The 20,556-nt window shown below is 36.2% G+C and overlaps 3 protein-coding genes across 10 annotated transcripts; 2 read left to right on the top strand and 1 right to left on the bottom strand.

The window, feature by feature from the left end:
• The first annotated feature begins 2 nt into the window (after positions 1–2).
• Positions 3–1,933, top strand: LOC110638193 (probable purine permease 10). Its single transcript, XM_021788658.2, has 2 exons — positions 3–481; positions 803–1,933. Exons 1-2 carry the CDS (start codon positions 445–447, stop codon positions 1,903–1,905), a joined length of 1,140 nt encoding a protein of 379 aa, XP_021644350.2. The 5' UTR covers positions 3–444; the 3' UTR covers positions 1,906–1,933.
• Positions 1,934–8,204: 6,271 nt separating this feature from the next.
• On the top strand, positions 8,205–10,650 carry LOC110638192 (probable purine permease 10). Its single transcript, XM_021788657.2, has 2 exons — positions 8,205–8,728; positions 9,402–10,650. The coding sequence occupies exons 1-2, from the start codon at positions 8,692–8,694 to the stop codon at positions 10,523–10,525; spliced, it is 1,161 nt and encodes a 386-aa protein (XP_021644349.2). The 5' UTR covers positions 8,205–8,691; the 3' UTR covers positions 10,526–10,650.
• A 1,236-nt stretch (positions 10,651–11,886) lies between these two features.
• On the bottom strand, positions 11,887–16,565 carry LOC110638203 (UDP-N-acetylglucosamine transferase subunit ALG14). Of its 8 annotated transcripts, none has more exons than XM_021788671.2 (9): positions 15,907–16,290; positions 15,430–15,828; positions 14,920–15,061; positions 14,543–14,733; positions 14,299–14,438; positions 13,274–13,417; positions 13,108–13,167; positions 12,841–13,013; positions 11,887–12,225 (listed from the first exon to the last, which is right to left on the bottom strand). In XM_021788671.2, exons 4-9 carry the CDS (start codon positions 14,706–14,708, stop codon positions 12,201–12,203), a joined length of 708 nt encoding a protein of 235 aa, XP_021644363.2. In that variant the 5' UTR covers positions 14,709–14,733; positions 14,920–15,061; positions 15,430–15,828; positions 15,907–16,290; the 3' UTR covers positions 11,887–12,200. The 8 variants fall into 8 exon arrangements, with proteins under 8 accessions (XP_021644363.2, XP_021644362.2, XP_021644365.2 ...); XM_021788670.2 differs by having other exon boundaries at positions 14,867–15,061; positions 15,907–16,289; XM_021788673.2 differs by having other exon boundaries at positions 11,887–12,219; positions 14,543–15,061; positions 15,907–16,289.
• Positions 16,566–20,556: the final 3,991 nt, after the last annotated feature.

Here is a 20,556-nt window from a genome sequence, read left to right as displayed (position 1 = left end):
AAGCAAGAATTCAAGCAAATAACAATTGGTTTGAGTAAAAAATGTGCACCGTCAGATTGATGTTCACAACTATACGTCTTCTCCTTTCTTTTTTTTTTTTTTTTTTTTTTTTTTTTTAACTCCACCTATTCTAATACGACATTCTGGTAAAATTAAAGGCCTACAAGGCCGGCGGATTGGATTCAAGTCCAAACAAACCAATTGACAGCGCCTTGTAGGGTTCATAAACTAAGTCATAATTCTCTGCTAACAGACAAGCAGGGACAATCAGTGCCAAATAGACCATTGATCGACAACTGCCCAAGAACTAAAATTATACATTTTAGTTTAATTTCCAAGTAAAAACTGGTCAGCAGCAAGAATTGTATACGGTGAATTTCTTCTTCTTTGTTTGGATAAACTAAGAATTCTCTTTCCCTCTCCATCTAAGCCTGATCATTTTGCATGGGAGAGGCTCAAGAAGTGCAGCTACACATCATGGGTAAGCAAGTTTTTACTTAACCAAAATTACCCTTCATTTTGTTTTCTTTAAATCATTCATGTGATAGCAAGAGAGATGGGTGGGTAACTGATAAAAACCAATAACAATTTTGCGTTTAAAGTAGAAGATCTTATGAATTAAAATAATTTCCTAGTTATCAATCTCAATTTAATTAGAAAAAGCAAAAATCCAAGAGCTCTTAGCTCAGGAGACATGCTATTTCTACATTTAGATATTCCCAAGAAATGCAACCATGCGCTAGCTTCTCTGAAAATTGTTGTTGAGCATTTTGTATTTAAGTTCTATGTGTTTCCTTGCCAGGGGAGGAAGCTGAAGAGACAACTCGACCTGAGCACACAAATGTGGCCAACCAGCCAATACTCCTCCTGCAGCAGAACTTTGGTTGGTGGCTCAGAATAGCCATCTTCACATTCTTCCTTCTTGCAGGCCAGACAGTGGCTACAATCTTGGGAAGACTATACTTTGACAAAGGTGGAAACAGCAAGTGGATGGCAACATTTGTGCAAACTGCTGGCTTCCCATTTATCCTTCTCCTTTACTTCACACCACCACTCAAAAATCCCACCTCAAACAATATTAAACCAAACTCGCCCTCCAAGCTAGTTCTTGTCTTGATTTATGCCATATTTGGGATATTTCTAGGAGCAAATTGTATGCTTTATTCACTTGGGCTCTTATGCCTGCCAGTGTCTACATATACTCTAATTTGTGCGTCACAATTAGGCTTCAATGCTTTGTTTTCCTTCTTCCTCAATTCACAGAAGTTTACTCCTTTCATTATCAACTCTGTAGTTCTTCTTACTATCTCCTCTACCCTCCTTGTATTCCAAAGTGACTCCACAGAATCAAAGAAAATCTCAAGAGGGAAGTTTGTGATTGGGTTTATATGCACACTTGGTGCTTCTGCTGGGTATGGATTGATACTTTCTTTAACACAATTCTGTTTCAGGGAAGTGTTAAAACAGGAAAATTACAAGGTGGTTTTGGATATGATATTGTATCCATCAATAGTTGCCACTCTGGCTATCCTGGTGGGACTTTTTGCCAGTGGAGAATGGAAGGGATTAAGGAGAGATATGGAGGAATTTGAACTGGGAAATGTGTCCTACATCATGACTTTGATTTGGACAGCTATAGGTTGGCAGGTTTTCAATATTGGGTGTACTGGGTTGATCTTTGAAGTTTCTTCACTCTTCTCTAATGTCATTAGTACTTTGGGTCTGCCTATCGGCCCGGTGCTCGCTGTCTTCATTTTCCATGAAAAAATGAATGGTTTGAAGGTGATTGCCTTGGTTTTGGCTATTTGGGGCTTCGTTTCATATGTCTATCAACATTATCTTGATGATCAAAAGTCCAAGAGTGGAATAAACAATGTTCATGAAGAGGTTCTTAACTTTTACTAATACATGAGTAGGAATTTCTTTATGCCAATTGGGAGCTATATCTACTCATTTTAATTTGCTTGAGAGAATAATAATAATAATAATAATAATAATAATAATAATAAAAGCCACAATAAAGTGCATGTCAATTTACAAATAGTCTAGTTGATATTCCTTCATTTTTATTTCTTATGGTTTGTTGTGTCCTCGTCAGGGGAAAATTAGAAATTAATCTTTAGACTAAAAATAAATATTAGAAAGAAATTAAATAAAATTTTGATTAAAATATAAAGACTAAAGTAAAAAATATATAATTTAAGAGATCAAAAATTAAATAATATAAAATATGAATAAACTTTACGTAAAAGTGAAAAGGGCACAACATAAATAAAAATTTAAGATGGGCAAATAGTAGTTTTTAAAAAAATAAATTAAATTGTATCGGTAAAATTTTAAATTTAAAAATTTTAATAAGGCGAACAATAAATTTTTTGAAAAAAATATTAAAGTTTATAGGTAAAATTATAATTTTGAAAACTTTTTGAGAGGCAAACAATAATTTTTTTAAAAAAATAATTAAAATTTATATATAAAATTATAATTTTGAAAATTTTTTTGGGAGTCACAGCACCCTACTTACATCGTAGTATTTGTTTGGTATTGCGTTTAGAGATGTAAAATTATTTTTTTGAATAAAAGTACTATTTTAAATATTGTTGAAAAAAAAAGTTTAAAAAAAGTTATTTTATTATTTTAGTATTCTTATAATTAAAATTTATTAAATTTAATTTTAAATTATTTTTTAATATTCTCTAACTGGTATATCAAAAAAATTAATTTTTTCAATAACAATTTCAACAGTAATACCTAACAAGTTCTACTACTACCTTTGATCTCACCCACTTATAAAAATTTATATATGATGAAAGAAATAAATAGTCCATTAAATTTGCATTCAATTCAAAAAAATAATATATATATATATATATATATATATATATATATATATATATATATATATATATATTATAGAAGAAAGTAAATATATTTGCACAATTGTATTTTATTACTCATTTTTAAATTATAAATAAAATCATAAAAAAACACTATAAAAAATGTATATTATAATAAAATAAAACATGCAAATAGGGAATACAAATACAATATCATAATAAAATATTGCCTCAAATTATTGTCATACTATAATTAAAAGATCAATTAATGGTCAAGAAGTGATGATGGACTTAATGAATAAGACGATCAAATTTGCATTTATTTATCTTGTAAAAGAAAAGGTCTAAATGTGATAATTTAATTTAAGTTTACTCCCAATGCTCAAGTCAAGAACTTAATCTCTGCTATTAATTAATACCCACTAATGATCAAATAATCATAGTAATCAAAGTGAAAATTATGTTTTTAATGCACTAAAATATGCTATTTTTATTTGTCGTATTAAATTTTATTTTTAAATTATTTATCGTTTTTAAAAAATTGAGAAATATTAATTATTTTTTTAATTTTATTTTTTTCTATTAAATATAACAATCTAAGTGAGATAAAAGATAATTCAATTAATTATTAGTATGTTTTATGAAAATAATGTTACCCAATTAAGGTAAAAATGGACAAAGATTTACATAATTTAATTTGCCTTAAAATTCTAATATTGCATATGGATTCGAAACTTATGATTTTAAAATGGAAGTTATTAAAATCAATCACTTTATGAATTTCACTTCAATCTAAATTCAAAACCAAAATAATGAAATGTCCAAATCTATCTATGTAACACCCCAAAATTTTAAATTTTATTATTTTATGAGTATTTTTGGTATTTTAATTTTATTTAAATTTTAGGAATTTTTTTGAGATTTTTCGGATTTTAAAAATCGGATTCGATTTTCCGAAAATATAAACTTTGATGATTTTTAAAAATTAATTTAAAGACCACGTGGCAAAACTAAAAATATATTTGGAGTCTACGAATTTTTCTGAGTTTTCTGAAAATTTTTCAGAATTTTTAGACCTCGTTTTCGGTTCCGAGGCAAAGTAAAAATTCAAAATTTTGTATTCCGAATCGAACCGGCCGAATCTGACCGGCTCCTTTTCTTCTTCTCTTTTCTTCCGCGCGTCCCGACCTCCTCCCATTCTCTCTCTCTTTTCTCTCTCCTCCCTCCTCCCCTTGCCGCGCCGCCACCTCCCCCGCCACCCCAGCTCACCGGCGCGCCGTCCCACCTCCTTCCCCCGGCCGGCTGCCTCCCCAAATGGCCGGAAAACGCGCCCGAACTCCCCTCCCTCGCGCGCGTGACGTTTCGATTTCCCGGCCAAAATTCGGCCGATCCGGCCACCAATCGGACCGGGTCTTGTGTCTAAAATCATCTACTCGTCGAGAGCTTTCCATAGACACCAAGAACGCCGAAATCCATCGAGCGGTTTGTCCAATTTTTACCCGGGAAGTTTTAGCCCATTTTGACTTTTGGGCTAGATTTCTCGCAAACCGTGAATCCCACGAGAAAACCGAGAGTACCAGAGCGCTCTACTCGTCGAGAGCTTCGCGGCAACATAAATTTCGAATTTTTCCGACACTGTTTTTCAATGGGTCCCATGGAACTTCGCAGTGTCTTTTCGAGCATTAAATGAGCTTAGAAAATTCTGAAAAATTTATGTACTAACCCCCGTGTTGTGGGCTTCGTGTAGGTATCCTCAATTCACGGAAATTCGACAGTTGACCGGGTCTGCAAGTTTCGGGCCAGACAGACCCGTTACCGGAAAAGTCTCCGAATTGGACCGAGGTTTTGGCTACCCCCCCATTGTCAGACATCCCGAGCGCGTTCCTGAAGTCGGAATCGGCAAAGGTAAACCTGAACCTTGCTTTTCGTAATTTTCTAGTGCTTAAATAGGGTTAAAAATCCATAAAATATTCGTGGTAGCTTAGAAAATTATGATTCTTTTTGCAATAGCCTAGTAATATTGCTAAGGACCGCGGGGCAAAGTTTTAGAATTTTTAGAGCTTCTTTGGGCAATTTTTGCAAAAATAATCAATTATAAGGACTAAATTGAAATTTTACATATTGTGATGAATGATTGATTTGATGGGCCCAGGAGGGGCTGTGTGATGTGATTGAGTTGTGGATATATGGATTGTGAATATAGAAGTGTGTTTTGAGCCCTTTTGCAGGTTGGGTAGGTCCTAGGTATAGGGGAGACTCTGCCAGATTTTCGGCACGACTTAGGACGTATTTGGTCTTTTCTTGATTGTATTGAGTCATTTATATTAAAAATTGTAATGTAATTGTCAGGTGAGCCGGGACAGCCTCCTTCCTCCGCCCAGCCGCCACAGTGACCGTTGTCAAGTCTGTGAGTAAAATATTAATTTTAATTGTAATTTCACTATTATTATATGTTCAAGCATGCCCATGCATCACTTATATGCATATATTTATGTAGTTAATCTCTAGGCACGATTTATATTGCATTGATAACTGTTAAAGTGCCATGGATGTTGTTGTGTTAATTTGGAGCAGTGTGCGTGCGTTGGCGTGGGTGTGATGTGGTGTGGACTATGGATAGGACGGGTAGTCACGGCTTGAGTTCTTCGCTGGGACCCCCGATTTGGTTTATTAAGCGAAAGTCCGGCTTGAGTTTTTCGCTGGCACCAGGTTGGATTTAAGAGAGCTGTATAGGGGATCAGCTCCCATATATTATGATTGATACTACAGGGTGTGTGAGTGCTCCAAATTACCTTTTTGATGTTATGATGTGAATTTATTGCTGATGCTGCATTTCACTCTACAGGGTGCACTAGTTCTAGATAGTTATAGAGATTATGGTTAAAATTGATATTTTACTCTCTGAGTCGAACGCTCACTCCTGTTCAATATTTTTTCAGGCCACAGGAGGATATTTTTGAGGTTAACCTGCTTCCTTTCCTCGTAGGTTGTTTATCAATGTTTGTGTAATTTTATTAACTCCTAGAATTTCCGCATGTATTAGAAGTATTTATTTGATTTTGATTTGTAATATTATTATCATGTTGGACCTGTAAACATATAATGATATGCCTGTTTGATGGATTGGATGAGGGAGCTGAGCTCCCATTTATTTTTATGCTGATGAGTATGTGGAGGGTGAGCTGAGCTCCCCAATTGATGATATATTTTGTTTACAGGTCGGGTGAGCCAAAAACTCCCCGTTGAAAAGTCCACTTTATGGCCGGACTCCGTTCGGTTGATTTCTTGATATTGGGCCCAAATGGGCCTTAGAATTGGATTGATGAATAGTTAGGCTTACTACGGGCCTCGGGGGCTTTAGGCTGGCCCAGGTTCTAGTGCCGGTCCGGCCCATAGATTGGGTCGTGACAATCTATGAATTCAAACAGGAGTTGTGTATGCATCTTCTTGATGGTTATGGCTAGCATTCATACTTTTAATAAATTATGTATGCATCTTCTTGATGGTTATGGCTAGCATTCATACTTTTAATAAATTATGTATGCATCTTCTTGATGGTTATGGCTAGCATTCATACTTTCAATAAATTATCTTGTTATTTTTGTATTATACCATAATTAATATGTAATTTTTTTTTAAATTAAAATATCTCTCAATTTTAATTTTGTCATATACTATTGTCTTTTCGTTTATTTTTCTCATTATCAAAATAATTTAATTCTCCTTATAATAAATTATTTATTTATTCTTAAATTTATTGTTATAAATACTTTCATACTTGAGTTTTTTAAAATTTGTAACATTTTAATTTTTTATTAGTAACTTTTTAGATATATAAATAGAGAAACGCAAAAATATATGATAAAATTAAAATTTAAAAATATTTTAATTTATTTTTAAAATATGAAAATTTAAGTGTTAATTATAATATACCATAGAGATGCTGGATCCTACTGTTATTACGTTGAAGTTGTTCATAGAAAAACAAAGAAATTGGAAGAAAAATCCAGCTGCATGGGGCCATTAATTCTTGCATGGCTGCCTGATAAAGACAAGCCGAAGCCCTTATCCTGAAACAAGGACAAAAACAAAAGAGAAGGTATAGTTTCTAGCAACAACAGTTGGAAGTAAGAAAAGTAGAGAGAGGGTAAATATTTCCAATCATTGATGATCAATCGATGTCTTAAATTTATGGGACACCTAATTCAGGCCTAGGCCTAGCCACCACTTCTTACACAGTTCGCTTTTTGCCAGCCAGAAATGCCATGAGATCTTTCAATTCTTGATAAATCTATTTCAACCAACCTGTTAAATGTTAATTGAGACATGAGTGCAATTTTGGATCCTGGACTTGAATTGGAGATTTGGGTTTTAGGTTTTGGAGAATTGAAATCAACTCTTATGTTGCCGCTTTTAATTTTAATTGAGTTTCGGTTCTAGTTTTAATTTGATTTTGATTAAATTTAATAATTAAATTTTTTTAAAAGGAAAAGTATATGATTTAATTTAGAATTGAATCAATTCGATTTAGTCTCATTCAAATTAATTTTAATTAATCAAATTTTGATAACTTATTGTTTAATATTAATTTCGATTCAGTTTCAATTTTGATTCTAATTTTGAATCGAACCAGTTAGATCTAGTGAAATCACATGTAAATCGTATACCATATGAAATTTATAAGAGTCTATTCATTACTTTCAACTTGCAATAAAGAGCTCTCTGATTGGTGATATTCTCCACTAAATTATGTCTATCCAATCTTTATAAGGGGAAAAAAGAACAAGAAGAAAATAATCAAATTTATGTGTTTACAATGAAGTTGGAACTCACCATGATGTTTGATTCTTGCTTTTTGAAAAGAAACATAATCACTCTGAACTACAATAAAGTTGTAAATACCTTTTCTTTGCTTCTTCAAATCACCATGAGATTAGAATTGAGATATTTATGGAGAAAAAATAAAATGAAATGTGAATTTTGATCTGATACAGATGTTGTCTCACATTAATTTGGAATGATGTATTTGAGTTATATATAAAACTTGAGTAAATCGTCATTCAAGCTAATTTTTAGATAAAGTTATGTCTGATTTATTTTCTATATATGGTATCAAAGTCTATCTATGCTTATGCTTAGATGACTAGTTTTGAAAAATGCATAGTGAACATAGTTTCACTATGCTCTGTTCTTTTTCTTTTTCCTCCTTGTTTGGAAAGAAAATATCAATCTAATCTTGACACTAGGGACAGACACTGGATCCTTGGTTTTTCCATGAAGCAAGTAGGCATGCAAATTGGATAACCTGTTATTAATTTAGATTTTTATCGAATTCCTAATTAATAAAAAAGCATGTGGGTGCCTTTTATCCTGAAACTGGCACAATGAAGACAAGCAGATGCCCTTGTTCTAAGTAAATGAGTGTCTTCCTGGTTTCATTTCAGTAACTTCATAGTTTCAAGAGAGAGAAAAAAAAATATATATACATGAAGATTAAGGATGTATTTGACATTACTGTGGGAAAAACACCTTGAAAATTTTCATCTATATTTCAAAATATCAGTTTTTTTTTTCAAACCACAATCCCAAACGAGCCAAAATCAACGGGAAGAAGTCTGTGGAACTCCAAGTAGGGATGCAGCAGAGGGTCAACTAAACTATGGCCTACCATCATCATATGCCTACACCCCCAATTACTTGCCGGAATTGCATGATATATACACAAGGGATTCGCTTCATTAATATTAAGAACTCTCTCCCTCTCTCTCTCTCTCTCTCTCTCTCTCTTTCTCTGTCTCGCTCTCTTCCCCCCACCCCCTAGGCTTCATCTTTTGGAACTTCTGAACCTTTTGACATGGGAGAAGCTCAAGAAGTGCAACTTCAAATTATGGGTAAGTTGGTCATCCATCTAAATACTTATGGTTTCGAGGGAGAACTGCACATGCTACTACTTTTCTGCTTTCTTTTACTAGCACTTGTAAATAGAACTCAATAGAAAAACATCTTCTGATCTTTATTTACTTCAACCTTAAAAGCATACCATGTAATAAATGAACTTGTGGCTGTAATATTAGTACATGATCTCCTTGGATCTACATATTTTTACTTATGGAAAACGAAGTAATGCAAAATGCTTCATATTGTGGAAAAAGAAACAGAAGAATACAAAGAGAAAGAAAGAAAGAGTTTTCAATTAATTTCTTGACATAAAACTGCTATCATAGAAGGATGGTTGCTAGAGAAGTAAGTATTTCATAGCATAGTCACAATTCTTAGGAATGTTTTGAACTTGCAGGGCCTTTGTAGTTTCCACCTGAAAATTTATCCATAAGTTAGTAGATTCATAGTTCTGAATCAAAGCTTCTACATAAATATCAGATCTATAGTTGTCCCAGGACCTGTGTTATAAAAAAACTCATCAAGTATTCTCATCCAGACTAGGTCATATTCTTCTTCTCGTAATATACGATTTAAAGACCTTGCTCAAACCTTAGTTACCATGCAGCCAAGGTAAAGTTGAAAGTGACTACAGAAGTTGATCTGTTTAATTTTTGTTCTTACCAGTTCAGGAAGCTAAAGAAGAAAATTCACCCGAGTCTGCGAGTGTCACAAACCAGTCAACACTGCCACAAAGAAGAAACTACAATTGGTGGTTTCGAGTGTCGCTCTATATACTGTTTCTCCTCTTTGGTCAGTCAGTGGCTGTTATCTTAGGAAGAATGTATTTTGTTAAAGGTGGAAATAGCAAATGGATGGCAACGCTAGTGCAACTTGTTGGCTTCCCAATTCTCATTCCCTACTATTTCATTATAAAACTCAAAAATCCTACTGCATATGATACTTGCACAAAACCACCATCTGTCTTAACCCTCACAGCAATTTATGTCTCGCTTGGCCTACTGATGGCAGCAGATTGCTTTATGTATTCAATTGGGTTACAGTACCTTCCTGTATCGACCTACACCCTTATATGTGCATCTCAGTTGGCTTTTAATTCTGTTTTCTCCTTTTTCCTTAATTCCCAGAAGTTCACTCCATTTATAATCAATTCTCTAGTCCTTCTAACCATCTCCTCTGTCCTCCTGGTGTTCAATAACGAGTCTGCAAACCCGACTAGATTCTCTAAAGCCAAGTACGCAATCGGTTTCATATGCACTGTGGCTGCTTCTGCAGGGTCTGGACTGATGCTGTCACTGACACAGCTTTGCTTCAGGAAGGTTCTGAAAAGGCAAACATTTAAGGTAGTCATGGATATGGTAATCTATCAGGGAATAGTTGCAACTGGTGTTACAATGATTGGATTTTTCGCCGGCGGAGAGTGGAAAAGTATAACAAGAGAGATGGATGAGTATCAAATGGGAAAGGTGTCCTATGTAATGACCTTAAGTTGGACTGCTATAATTTGGCAGGTGTTTGCCATTGGATCTGTTGGGTTGATTTTTGAGGTATCTTCTCTGTTTTCCAATGCCATAAGTGTCTTAGGCTTGCCTATTATTCCAGTCGTAGCCGTGTTCCTTTTCCACGACAAAATGGATGGTATAAAGGCAATTTCCATGCTGCTGGCTGTCTGGGGCTTCCTCTCGTATGTCTATCAGCATTACCTCGACGATCGTAAATCCAAGGCTGAAAACAGAAATGCCATTGAAGTTTCTAAAGCTTCAAATACTGGAACCTCTAGGGAAGAATAAAATGGGGTCTGCAGATAGATACTTGACAGCTATTCCTGGAGTTTTTTTCTTTTTTTTTTTTATATATTTATTAAATATATTTTTCATTTATTATAAAATAAATAAATAAATAAATATTGAAAGTCCATTTAGAAATAAAAAAAAATTAAAAGCAAAAAAGTAGATTAGCATTTCTTTTCAGGAACAACGGCGTTAGCATTTAAATTATAAAATATCTTAATAATATTTATATGTACAAAAATATATATATATATTAATATGTCACTGCTTAAAGAGTCTCAAACAAAGTTCATATATAGCATGGCAATACAATTATAATAGTTTAAAAAAAATTATAAAATTATAATAAAAATGTGTCCCATCAATAAACGTTACATAACACTATATTTTGAGAGAGGAAAAAATTAAAAGGAGTGAAATTTTTTTATTTTTTATTTTTTCCTATTTTGTTTGGATGAATAGAAAATAAAGAAGAAAGTAAAAGTTAACACTAAAAATAAAGAGTAGATATATAAATTTTTAGATATAAGTGTATTTTTTTTTTCAAATTCTTTTTTTATCTATCCAAACATTGTGTAAGTGTAGCATGTTAATATAATTAACGTCATTATTAAGATATTCTGTCTCAGCTAACGTGAGAGGGTATATACATATATAAAGATTTTAATAGTTAAAATTTAAAAAAATTTAGTTGATAATTAATACGAGGGAAAAAAGACTTTTTACTTGCTTTTAAAGGTTTTATTTTAAAAATTAATATAAAAAATACTTTTTAAATGAGTTATTTTATAAACATTATAGACGTACTACAAAGAATTTTTATTTGGCTCTCTCAAATTTTAAGTTATAATTAAAATAAAATTAATATTCTAGATCAAGATACAAATAGATAAATAGTCTAATAAAATATAAAAATTTTTAATCTTAGGAAGTTTATTTAATTTTAAATATATAGAATCATATTAATTTTATTATAAATCTGAGGCCAATTCAATTTTAAAAATATAAAATTATATTAAATTTATATACTGAATACAAGTTGGAACATTGTGATCATTGAATTGGACAATCATGTTCTTGTACTCCTAATATCTCCTGCATCCATCCACTTGTATTGTCATAAAAATAAAGAACGACCGTATTGATTGTGAAAAGACACCCAAATTATCAGTTAAAAAAAAAAAAAAAAGACCCAAATTTGTCCACTTGTTCATCTAATCCCATCACTTAATACTAACTAGCTTACTGATTTCACCTAGGATATACATGCTATGCATCTATGTATGACCCCACAAGTTTTAGAACTGCACGTATTAATAACAAGCTTCTCATGAGCCGCACATTGTATAAGCAGCAGATGGTTAAGAAACATAAATTGCCAGGTATTGGTCCTTATCTCTTTAATTTTTCCAACTTGGATTGATGTATTACAACTTCCTATCAAAAGGTTACAGCATTCAATATGAACAAATCTACTAGATTGCATCATATGATAAATTGCAAGACCACAAATCGACAAGTTCCTTTTCATTACTGATTTGTCAAAATCATTCTGGGTGCAATGCATTCAGTTCACCAAGTATGTCCTTTTGTGTGCTCTTACCATTTCAAGATGAACTCATCTTATTATTGCAATGTGGTGGGCTAATCCATATCACTTGCTATCCTCATTTCTTCAGCCAAAAGAAAAATATCTGCATCTACAGTAGAAAACAGAGCCAAGTCTTAGTTCAACATGGCTACATTCATTACAATGCTCAATCGTCAATCAGCTCACAGAAACACCACAACAAAAGGCCAACAATGAAAGATTTTTGCATTTTCATGACCCGTTATTCTCAATTTGCGTGTATATGTTACAGTTTAAAATAGTACATAAATGACACAAAATAGAGGTTAAAAGAAATAGTAGCCTGAGTAGTGCTAGACAAGGCAATTAATCTATACATATAAAATAAAGTTTTGTTGATAAATTTTTTGCTTACATCAGGTTACAGAAACAAACCTCAAAATTATATTCCAATCAATAACTATGCTGAAAATATTATTACATTTAGTTAGAATTCAATCAAATCAGATAAACAACAAATTTCTGCAATAGGAGCTTCATGGCAATTAACTCTCTCTCATCTCTTTCTCTCTCAATCTACTGGGCATCCACAGAGCACATATGCATCTCTACTTCTAACATGCAACTGAAGTTTGTGACCAAGAACTAGAGCACCACTAAAAAGTAAAACTTCAAAATTGAAAATTATACTGAGTACTTGAGGTTCTAGCAAGTACCATGACAGCATTAGAACATGATCAATTACATGAGACAACCAACATAAATAGCTCGAGGATATTTTCTCTGTAGTTGTGGCCATTGCACATAAAATTGATCAGCTATGCACAACTTGTAGAGAAGCAAACCACTTAAAGAAAGCCTTTTCACTCTTGCTATACTCTCAACATAAAAAACAGACGACCACCTAATCCCTACCACCTGCAGGTAAAACGGAAACGTTAAATTTTTAACTACAAGACCATCTTAATGAAACACACAGCAAAGACTAGGGTCTGAAAGTAAGTCATCTAACCTTGAACAAAAATGCAATGACACAGAGAGGAATGCAAGTCCCAGGACCATTGCAAAGAATCTAAGATTACAACAGTAGAAACAGTCAGTATAATCTGATTTAGTAATTTTCAGATAACAAGAGCAGAAGGAAGAAAAAATATGTAATACATAGATATAAATTATACCACTTTGGGTCTTATTTTAATCATCAGCCACAATGCATGAGCAATAGCAATTAAAGTTGTCCCAATGGAGGTTATATATGACTGACCAACTTCCCTGCTTCTGTAAATCTGCATGAACTTTGCAGAGACCACCTTGCCCCCATTCTGCAGTAAAAATCAATGCAAAATTGTGCAATATAAGATAAATCAGAAAGAACTAACAGTCAAATGAATTGTAACATCAGTTTGAATCCCAATGAAAATCAGAAATTCTACACACTTACTACAGAAGCACAGATATTGGACTGTCATTTGTGCTCAGAAGCTATACAGGATTCGCTTACCTATCAATACTAGCATATAACTGAGATCATACAGGCCAAAATCACCCTAAAAGCAAGCAGCCCAACTAGCCAGTCAGAAGTTCAAATATCGCATCAAGCACTACCAATGCATGTACTCCAGAAGTTAAGATTATTGCAAAGAGCAGTGTGTTCACAAACTTTGTCGACTCCAAACAAATTACAACTCAACTCAACTCAACTCAACTCAACTAAGCCTTTATCCCAAAAATTTATTGGAGTTGGCTATATGGATTCTCTTCCTCTACTCTAAACGATTTTGGGCTAAATCCTCAAAAATGTATAATGACTCCAAACAAATTAGAGGGAAAAGAATTTGAAAGGGCTTACAATGTACAAAGCCAAACCTACATCAGAGTGATACCCCATCAATTATGGATTTTGACTTGCGAACACCAGCAAATCCTAAATGATTCATCAAAGCTAATCATAGTTTCACAAAGAAACTAATCATACTTGTCACCTCTTTGAAGTGATGTTATCACCTATTGGACACCAACCCTCACTAAAATCAAAATATAAATTCTCAAAAGTGAACTATGCAAGCAGCAAATTTCAAAATCGAGCGATCAAGCAGGTAGAAAATGCATTGAAACAATTCAACTCTCTGTTAAATCAACATAAAACAAAACAAACAACTAAGATTCTGTGGGGAAAAATATTAAAGCAGAACAATTTATTTACTGTATCAGCTAATAAGTCCTCCAAGACACGAGCTTTTTGTAGACTCATATTATCAGTAGCAGCTGCAACGTAAAATCTAGGCATAAACCTATCCTTCTGCAATGCAGATAAGACGTTAATCATCTCTGCAGTGTGTCCCCCTACAACAAAAAAGTTACCACATCCAATTCATGAGAACTGTAGCTGCAAAAATCAACCAATTAATCGATTAATTCACGAGAATTATAATATCTCAAGAGTTTACCTGAACCCAAAACAATCAAAGTACTTAGTGGCTTTGGGGATTTAGGGCGCAAGGGTTTGCTGGTTCGATAAACCACATAGATAACGCGAACAATTGCAATAAAAATGAGGCCAATGATGATGATGATAATAGAAATGGCGAAGCAAGTTTCATCTTTGCTACCCATTAGCTAACGTTTATAAGTATGCAATCTAAAAGAAATAAGAGTTAATTATAATCAGTAATTTGAGAATCAAAACTCTTCCAACCAAATACTATGTAAAAAAACAAAAGCAGCCATTGCTTTTTCGTCTGAATAAATCAATCTTCAATAGGGGTACTCACAGTTAAGTCAAGGCAATCTTCCAAGCCAAACTATAAACTTTTAAAATCCAAACCTGGTTAACTGGTTTTAACTGATCCAAAACAAGAGTAAGAACGCTCTCCAGTATCCAGAACAATAGAATCAATAATCAGAATTGCAAGCCATTAATTGTCCAAACATTCATCAAACCCAAAAAAACATTTCTTGGAGGATTGCTAGTTTCCATATGCAGAAAAGGGAGAGAAAATAATTAACATTAGATTTAAAAAATGAAAAATTGGAGAGAGATGAAAAAAAAAGCCCATCATACATAAACCACAAAGAATTTGCAGAAGCGCAATCAATACTTAATCATGGTTTCTTATACAATTTGAATTTGATGAAGTTCCATTTAAACAACAAAACTAGTGAAAAGGCTCAAGTCTGATACCAACACAATTGCAAAATTGATTACAAAAGCTAGCTCCCATATTCATAAGCCAAAAAAAGAAACCTATTTCCTTTCTGGGCAATATAAATAAAAAGAAAAAGAAAAAACAGGAAACCACAAACAAAATAGAGAGATAGGGAGAAACAGAAGTACTGATTGTAGCGTTTAGCAGGCGATAATAACCAACGGAACAGATCGTACAATGGACCAATGGCGATGAGTGGTGGCCGGTGGGTAGAATCGATAGTTGGGAAATGGAAACTCGCTTACGACATGGCACAGAAAGAGGGAGAAGAGACGGCGCCGTAGCGGTTAACAAAATTAAAAATAATCGAACCGGACAGTTTTTAGAATAAGACCAAAGCCGAAGCATCGAATTCGGTTCGGTTTTTCGCATTATCGTGATCAATCGGTCATTCCCTTGTTCATCTTTTCGTCAATTTCTCCATGAGCAACTTCCATCTATTCCATTATTGAACTAGTTTACACTGCTGAGATGAATCTCCATTTTGACTCAGTTCGATGTGTATACCACTTTTTAGCCAATTATCTCTGCACATGATCCATCTAATGATGCTTAGAATTACTGAGAAAAAAAGGGTCTTAATTAACGGAACCAAAGTGTCTTACATCAGTTCGTGGGTGGCTAAGGATACATGTAAACATTTGGAACATGCATTATCTTGCACCAATCCTCTCATATTCCCTTCTCACATCGCTTTGACAGTGCAGGACATTGTTGAATGTCTAAATTCTGCAATATAGTAAGCCTCTGAATGCTCCATGGAAAAGATGTCAACTTTGTGCAATTGAAAATATGCAAAGATTGAAGAGAAGTGATGTCTCCCAGCCAATCAGGCAATGATACTAGTTCCGGATGATAGGATATGCTTAAGGATTCCAGAGCAGGAACATACTGCAAGTTCTCAGGCAAGACTTGCAACTTTGGGCGATCAATGACAATGGGTTCTCCAAGACTATGGCACAGAACTATCTGACGTCGAAATTTGCAGCCAATAGGATCTACTGATGCATCAATCGCTGTGGGTTGGCCTGATAAGGTTAAATATTGGAGGTAGTTAAGGTGCTTTACTCGATCAGGCAAAGCTACCAGCTCAGGACATCCACCAAGAGTCAACGTCACAAGCCCAGTGAGGCACTGCAATCCCTTTGACAAAGAATTAAGCTTCGAACGGTTGTGGACTTGCAAACGTTTAAGAAAGCCCAGGCCCTGCAGCCCTTCCTTTGTAAAAGACTCCAACTCATGGCAATCACCGACATATGAATATTGTAGAGCACTGAGGTTGGCGACGTCTGTGGGTACCATTTAAGCTTAGTGAACTTTTCAATATATAATGAATGAAGGGAAGTGAGGTTTGGCAGTATTCTATGGGAAAGGCAAATTACCCCATCATTATCTTCAATAGAAAGGCAATTTAGGCTTTTGAGATTTGAGATTGAGCTTAGTAACATCTTACTGCAAAACCTCACCTCTAAATCTGTGAGAGAAGAAAGGCATGGCTAGGTCAAGTTTGGGCAATTGGTAATGGATAACCAAGTAAGACGGGGAAGTAGTTCTATTCCTTTCTCTGTGGTAAATGAGAAATTAAGCTGTCGACACCATATTTTGGCCGATCCCCAAAATCAATAAAACTTTGAAACTGACCTCAGTACTAAGTCTCCTTTTGACAGCTAATCACATTTTCGATTTCTCTTTGATAGACAGTCACATTTCCGATCTCTCCTCAAAGAATTGAATCAATGCTAAGTCCTCACATCAGTCAAATCCTTACCAGTCTATTAAATCGCTCACCGATCTCTCCGACCCGTTGTAGTATAAACGAAGTGAACTAGATCTTTTCTTACAAGTTTTATTGCCGATCTCCCTTTCAAAAGTTTAAGAGCTAAGGTTTTGGTCCGGTTTAATGAGGATTTCGATCTTAAGTGTTCAAGTCAAATTTCCAATTTTAATCAAGTCCCGTTCAGCATTTCTTCCCTACCGATCTCATGCTCATTGTGTTTTCCGATCTCTCACACTTAGGTTAATAATCATCTTCAGTTATTTCAACATACTCAGACAATCAAGTGTTTAATAATTTAGAAATTTTCCGATCATAACCATTCATCGAACAAAAAGGGCATTCCACTTCATTTCATTTCAAAAATTTGTACAAGTCATTCGGCTGGGGGATCACCCCCAGCCTGATCTACATTTTGCTCATTTTCTCTCTCACCCTCGGCCTCCTCTTCGCTTTCCTCCTCGCCTTCGGGAGCCAGGTCGGCCATCCAAGAGAAGTCCTCCTCTGGGTAACGCTTCTGGAGCTCGGCCAAGAGATCCTTGTGAGCGTTCACATAGGCACCGGCTATTCCTGTCACCATCTCTTCATCTTTTGCCTTAAGCTCCTCAGCAAGATGAGCGACCTGAGCAGCTTCGTTGGCCCGGAGTGCCTGGACTTCTCTAAGAGCATGATCCCTTTCAGCCAGAACATGAGTCTGTTCGGCCATCTTATCCTCATAGTACTTCATCCGCCCCTCAATTTGAGATATGTAATCCTGAGCGGATGAGAGTTGGGATCGGAGGGATGCCACCTCTTGACTCTTCTTCTCGACCTCCTTACCCAGGCGGTGCGCCTTTTCCCGGACTATGTGCTGGTTCACCAAGCACTCTACATTCAGACTCATGGATCGGGTTAGGATGTCGTCAAGATTGTCCGGAGACAGTCTGTCCCGATCCTCCCGAAGGCAGATGGAAGACCCCAAAACTTTGGCAAAATCGGGGTTCTCCCGAACGGTCCGGTTGTTCTCTAGGGAAGCAATCAGTACTTGGGCGCCACGAGAAGGGGGCCTCGTAGGAGGTCGAGAACGACCCCCTTCTGTGCTTGGAGCAACTGGAGGAGGTGGAGGCGGCTCTTCCTGTTGAGGAGGAGATCGGACGACTTGATGATCGGCGGCCAGAGGTCGGGGCGGGCCTCCTTGCGTCTCCCCAGGTTCATGGCCGGGTGTTTGAAGTAGTGCCGAACGCTTCATCTCCTTTATTTTCCGGGAAATCTCTCTCTCCTTCTTCCGCTTCCTGGAACCTTCACCACCCGCCATACCTACACAAAAAAGAGGTCAGTGAGATCGCTAAGGTCCAAAGATCTGAGAAATAGAAAATACCGATGCCAAGATCAGAGAGCTGAAGCCCGCGCTTTTCGCCCGTGATCAACTCCATCGTCCAATGATGCAGCTCGGCAGTCACCGCATCTAAACAGGAGTACTTTTGAGTGGCAGCTTGATTCTTCAGCTCCATCACTATTAGGCTTTCCTCCTTGTTCAGGGTAATACGCTTCGGAATCAAGGGCCCCTGGTGCCACCAGCTACGGGGGAAGTCCTCGAAGCAGGTCGGATTTTTGCTCCTCAGAATGAAGAAGCGGTTCTTCCAATTCTTAAGGGAGGAGGGCAGATCGGTGAAGAGCCCGCAATGAGGCTTCGCCTGAAAGAACCAATGCTCGTCGTCCTTTCGGCGAGTTAGCCTGTGCAGTTCGGCGAACACCTTAGCCGTAGGTCTGATTCCCTTAGCTCGGCACAGGCCTCGGAAGGCTACCAAGATCCGCCACGAGTTAGGGTGAATTTGGGCGATGCACACTCGGTGGAATTTTAGGACCTCCTTGAAGAAGTCGTCCAGAGGGAACCGAAGACCGGCCTTTAACTGTTCCTCGTATACCATCACCATGTCATTCTCTTCAAAGGAGTGATCGGCTCGGTGATCGCCGTGACACCGGATAAGTTCATATGAATCGGGCTCTATGTTGTACTCCTGGCTAAACGACTGCAGATCGGTTTCTTGCAAGATCGATGGCAGCTCGTCCATAGGAAGATTCTCCCTCCCTGAGGAAGGTACAAGCCTCGATGGTGCGGTTCGCCCCTGAGCTGGAACGGAGACCCTAGAAGGTTTTGGTTGTGCGCTCGGCCCAACCACCTCTTCTTCATCAGACGACCATGAAACATAGACGGAAGGTGGGCTTGCCGCTCTCTGACCTTCGGCGCTGCTCATTTTTAAGGAAAACAAAGAACTTAAAGCTAAAAGAAGGATTAAAACCCTTACCGGAGCTTGAACGGAGTCGGAAGAGCTTGAAAATCGGGAGAGTTTTGGAATTGCTTGCGAGAGACAGAAAATGGCATAAGTAAGAAACTGGCTAACCCCTACCCCTATTTATACTCGTTCGAGCATTTAATGCTCACGATGTCCCAGGCAATGCATCGGTTAACAGGATTCGCCAGCTGTTCTGACACGTCTCTCAAATTCCATAAAGAGAACGGCTAATTAGAGATCGGCATATTAAGATAAATGTTTCGAATTGCGAATCAGTTAAGGGTTGTTCAGTTGGGAACCAGATCGGATAAACACATCAGAGATCGGAAAATAATCAGTGCAATAATAATAAGATGATAATTGACTTTTATTTCCAAAAGATCGGATTACATCGTTTGGGCGATCTCTAGGGATCGGAATAATAGAGATCGGAAGATGGGAGATTAGCATGAGAGATCGGAATAGGAGCGTGGGAGAGATCGGAAGGCAAAAGGAATAAGACAAATCCCAAATAACCGTCGTCAGAATCAGAGCCGAGGTAGTTAAAGCGTGGCAGACGAGATCTCCACCGCACGCCTAAGAATCGCCGCAATCTTTGGCAGTGCCAGGTATGTCATGACGATCTGTACATCCCAATCTCCACTGTTGATCTCACTTGTAAGGACGAACCCGGAGCCCTTGGATCAAGAGAAGAGACGACAAGACCAGCGCCTTTCACTCTTAGCCCTCGGATCGCTCCGGACAAAAGGATTTGAGATCGTCAGATTGAAAGGAGAAAAGGACAAATATTCTGAAGAATAATCTCAGCCGTTCATTTTTGTTCTCTTTAATTCTCGAGCATCCGATCATGTCCTTCAAAATCCAGACCCTCCATCTCCCTCAAAATAAATCCTGACCCTTCATGGGGAGCACCCGATTCCTATAAATACCTGCCTGAAAACTGTTCAAAAAAAAAAACGGAAAAAAATATAAACGAGAGGTAATTATTATAGCGGAAGAACTCTGAAACTTCATTCAGTTTGTTACTCTGCTATTTAGAAGTGTTGATTAGAAAGACTCTTGAAACTAGTTTTCTGAAGGGTTTTCTTAAAAAGGGATTCTGAATACTGGAACTCTACATTTCCAGTTTGTTCATTATCTGGTCACACTCTCACTTTCAGCCCTTTATCATCTCTGTTTTCATTCCCATTGTCCAAGCTTAACTTCAT

Source organism: Hevea brasiliensis, chromosome 18, assembly GCF_030052815.1.
Source record: "Hevea brasiliensis isolate MT/VB/25A 57/8 chromosome 18, ASM3005281v1, whole genome shotgun sequence".
NCBI lineage: Eukaryota > Viridiplantae > Streptophyta > Magnoliopsida > Malpighiales > Euphorbiaceae > Hevea > Hevea brasiliensis.
The sequence above is the reverse complement of the archived record's forward strand: the minus strand, read 5'-3'. Positions and strand labels throughout refer to the sequence as shown.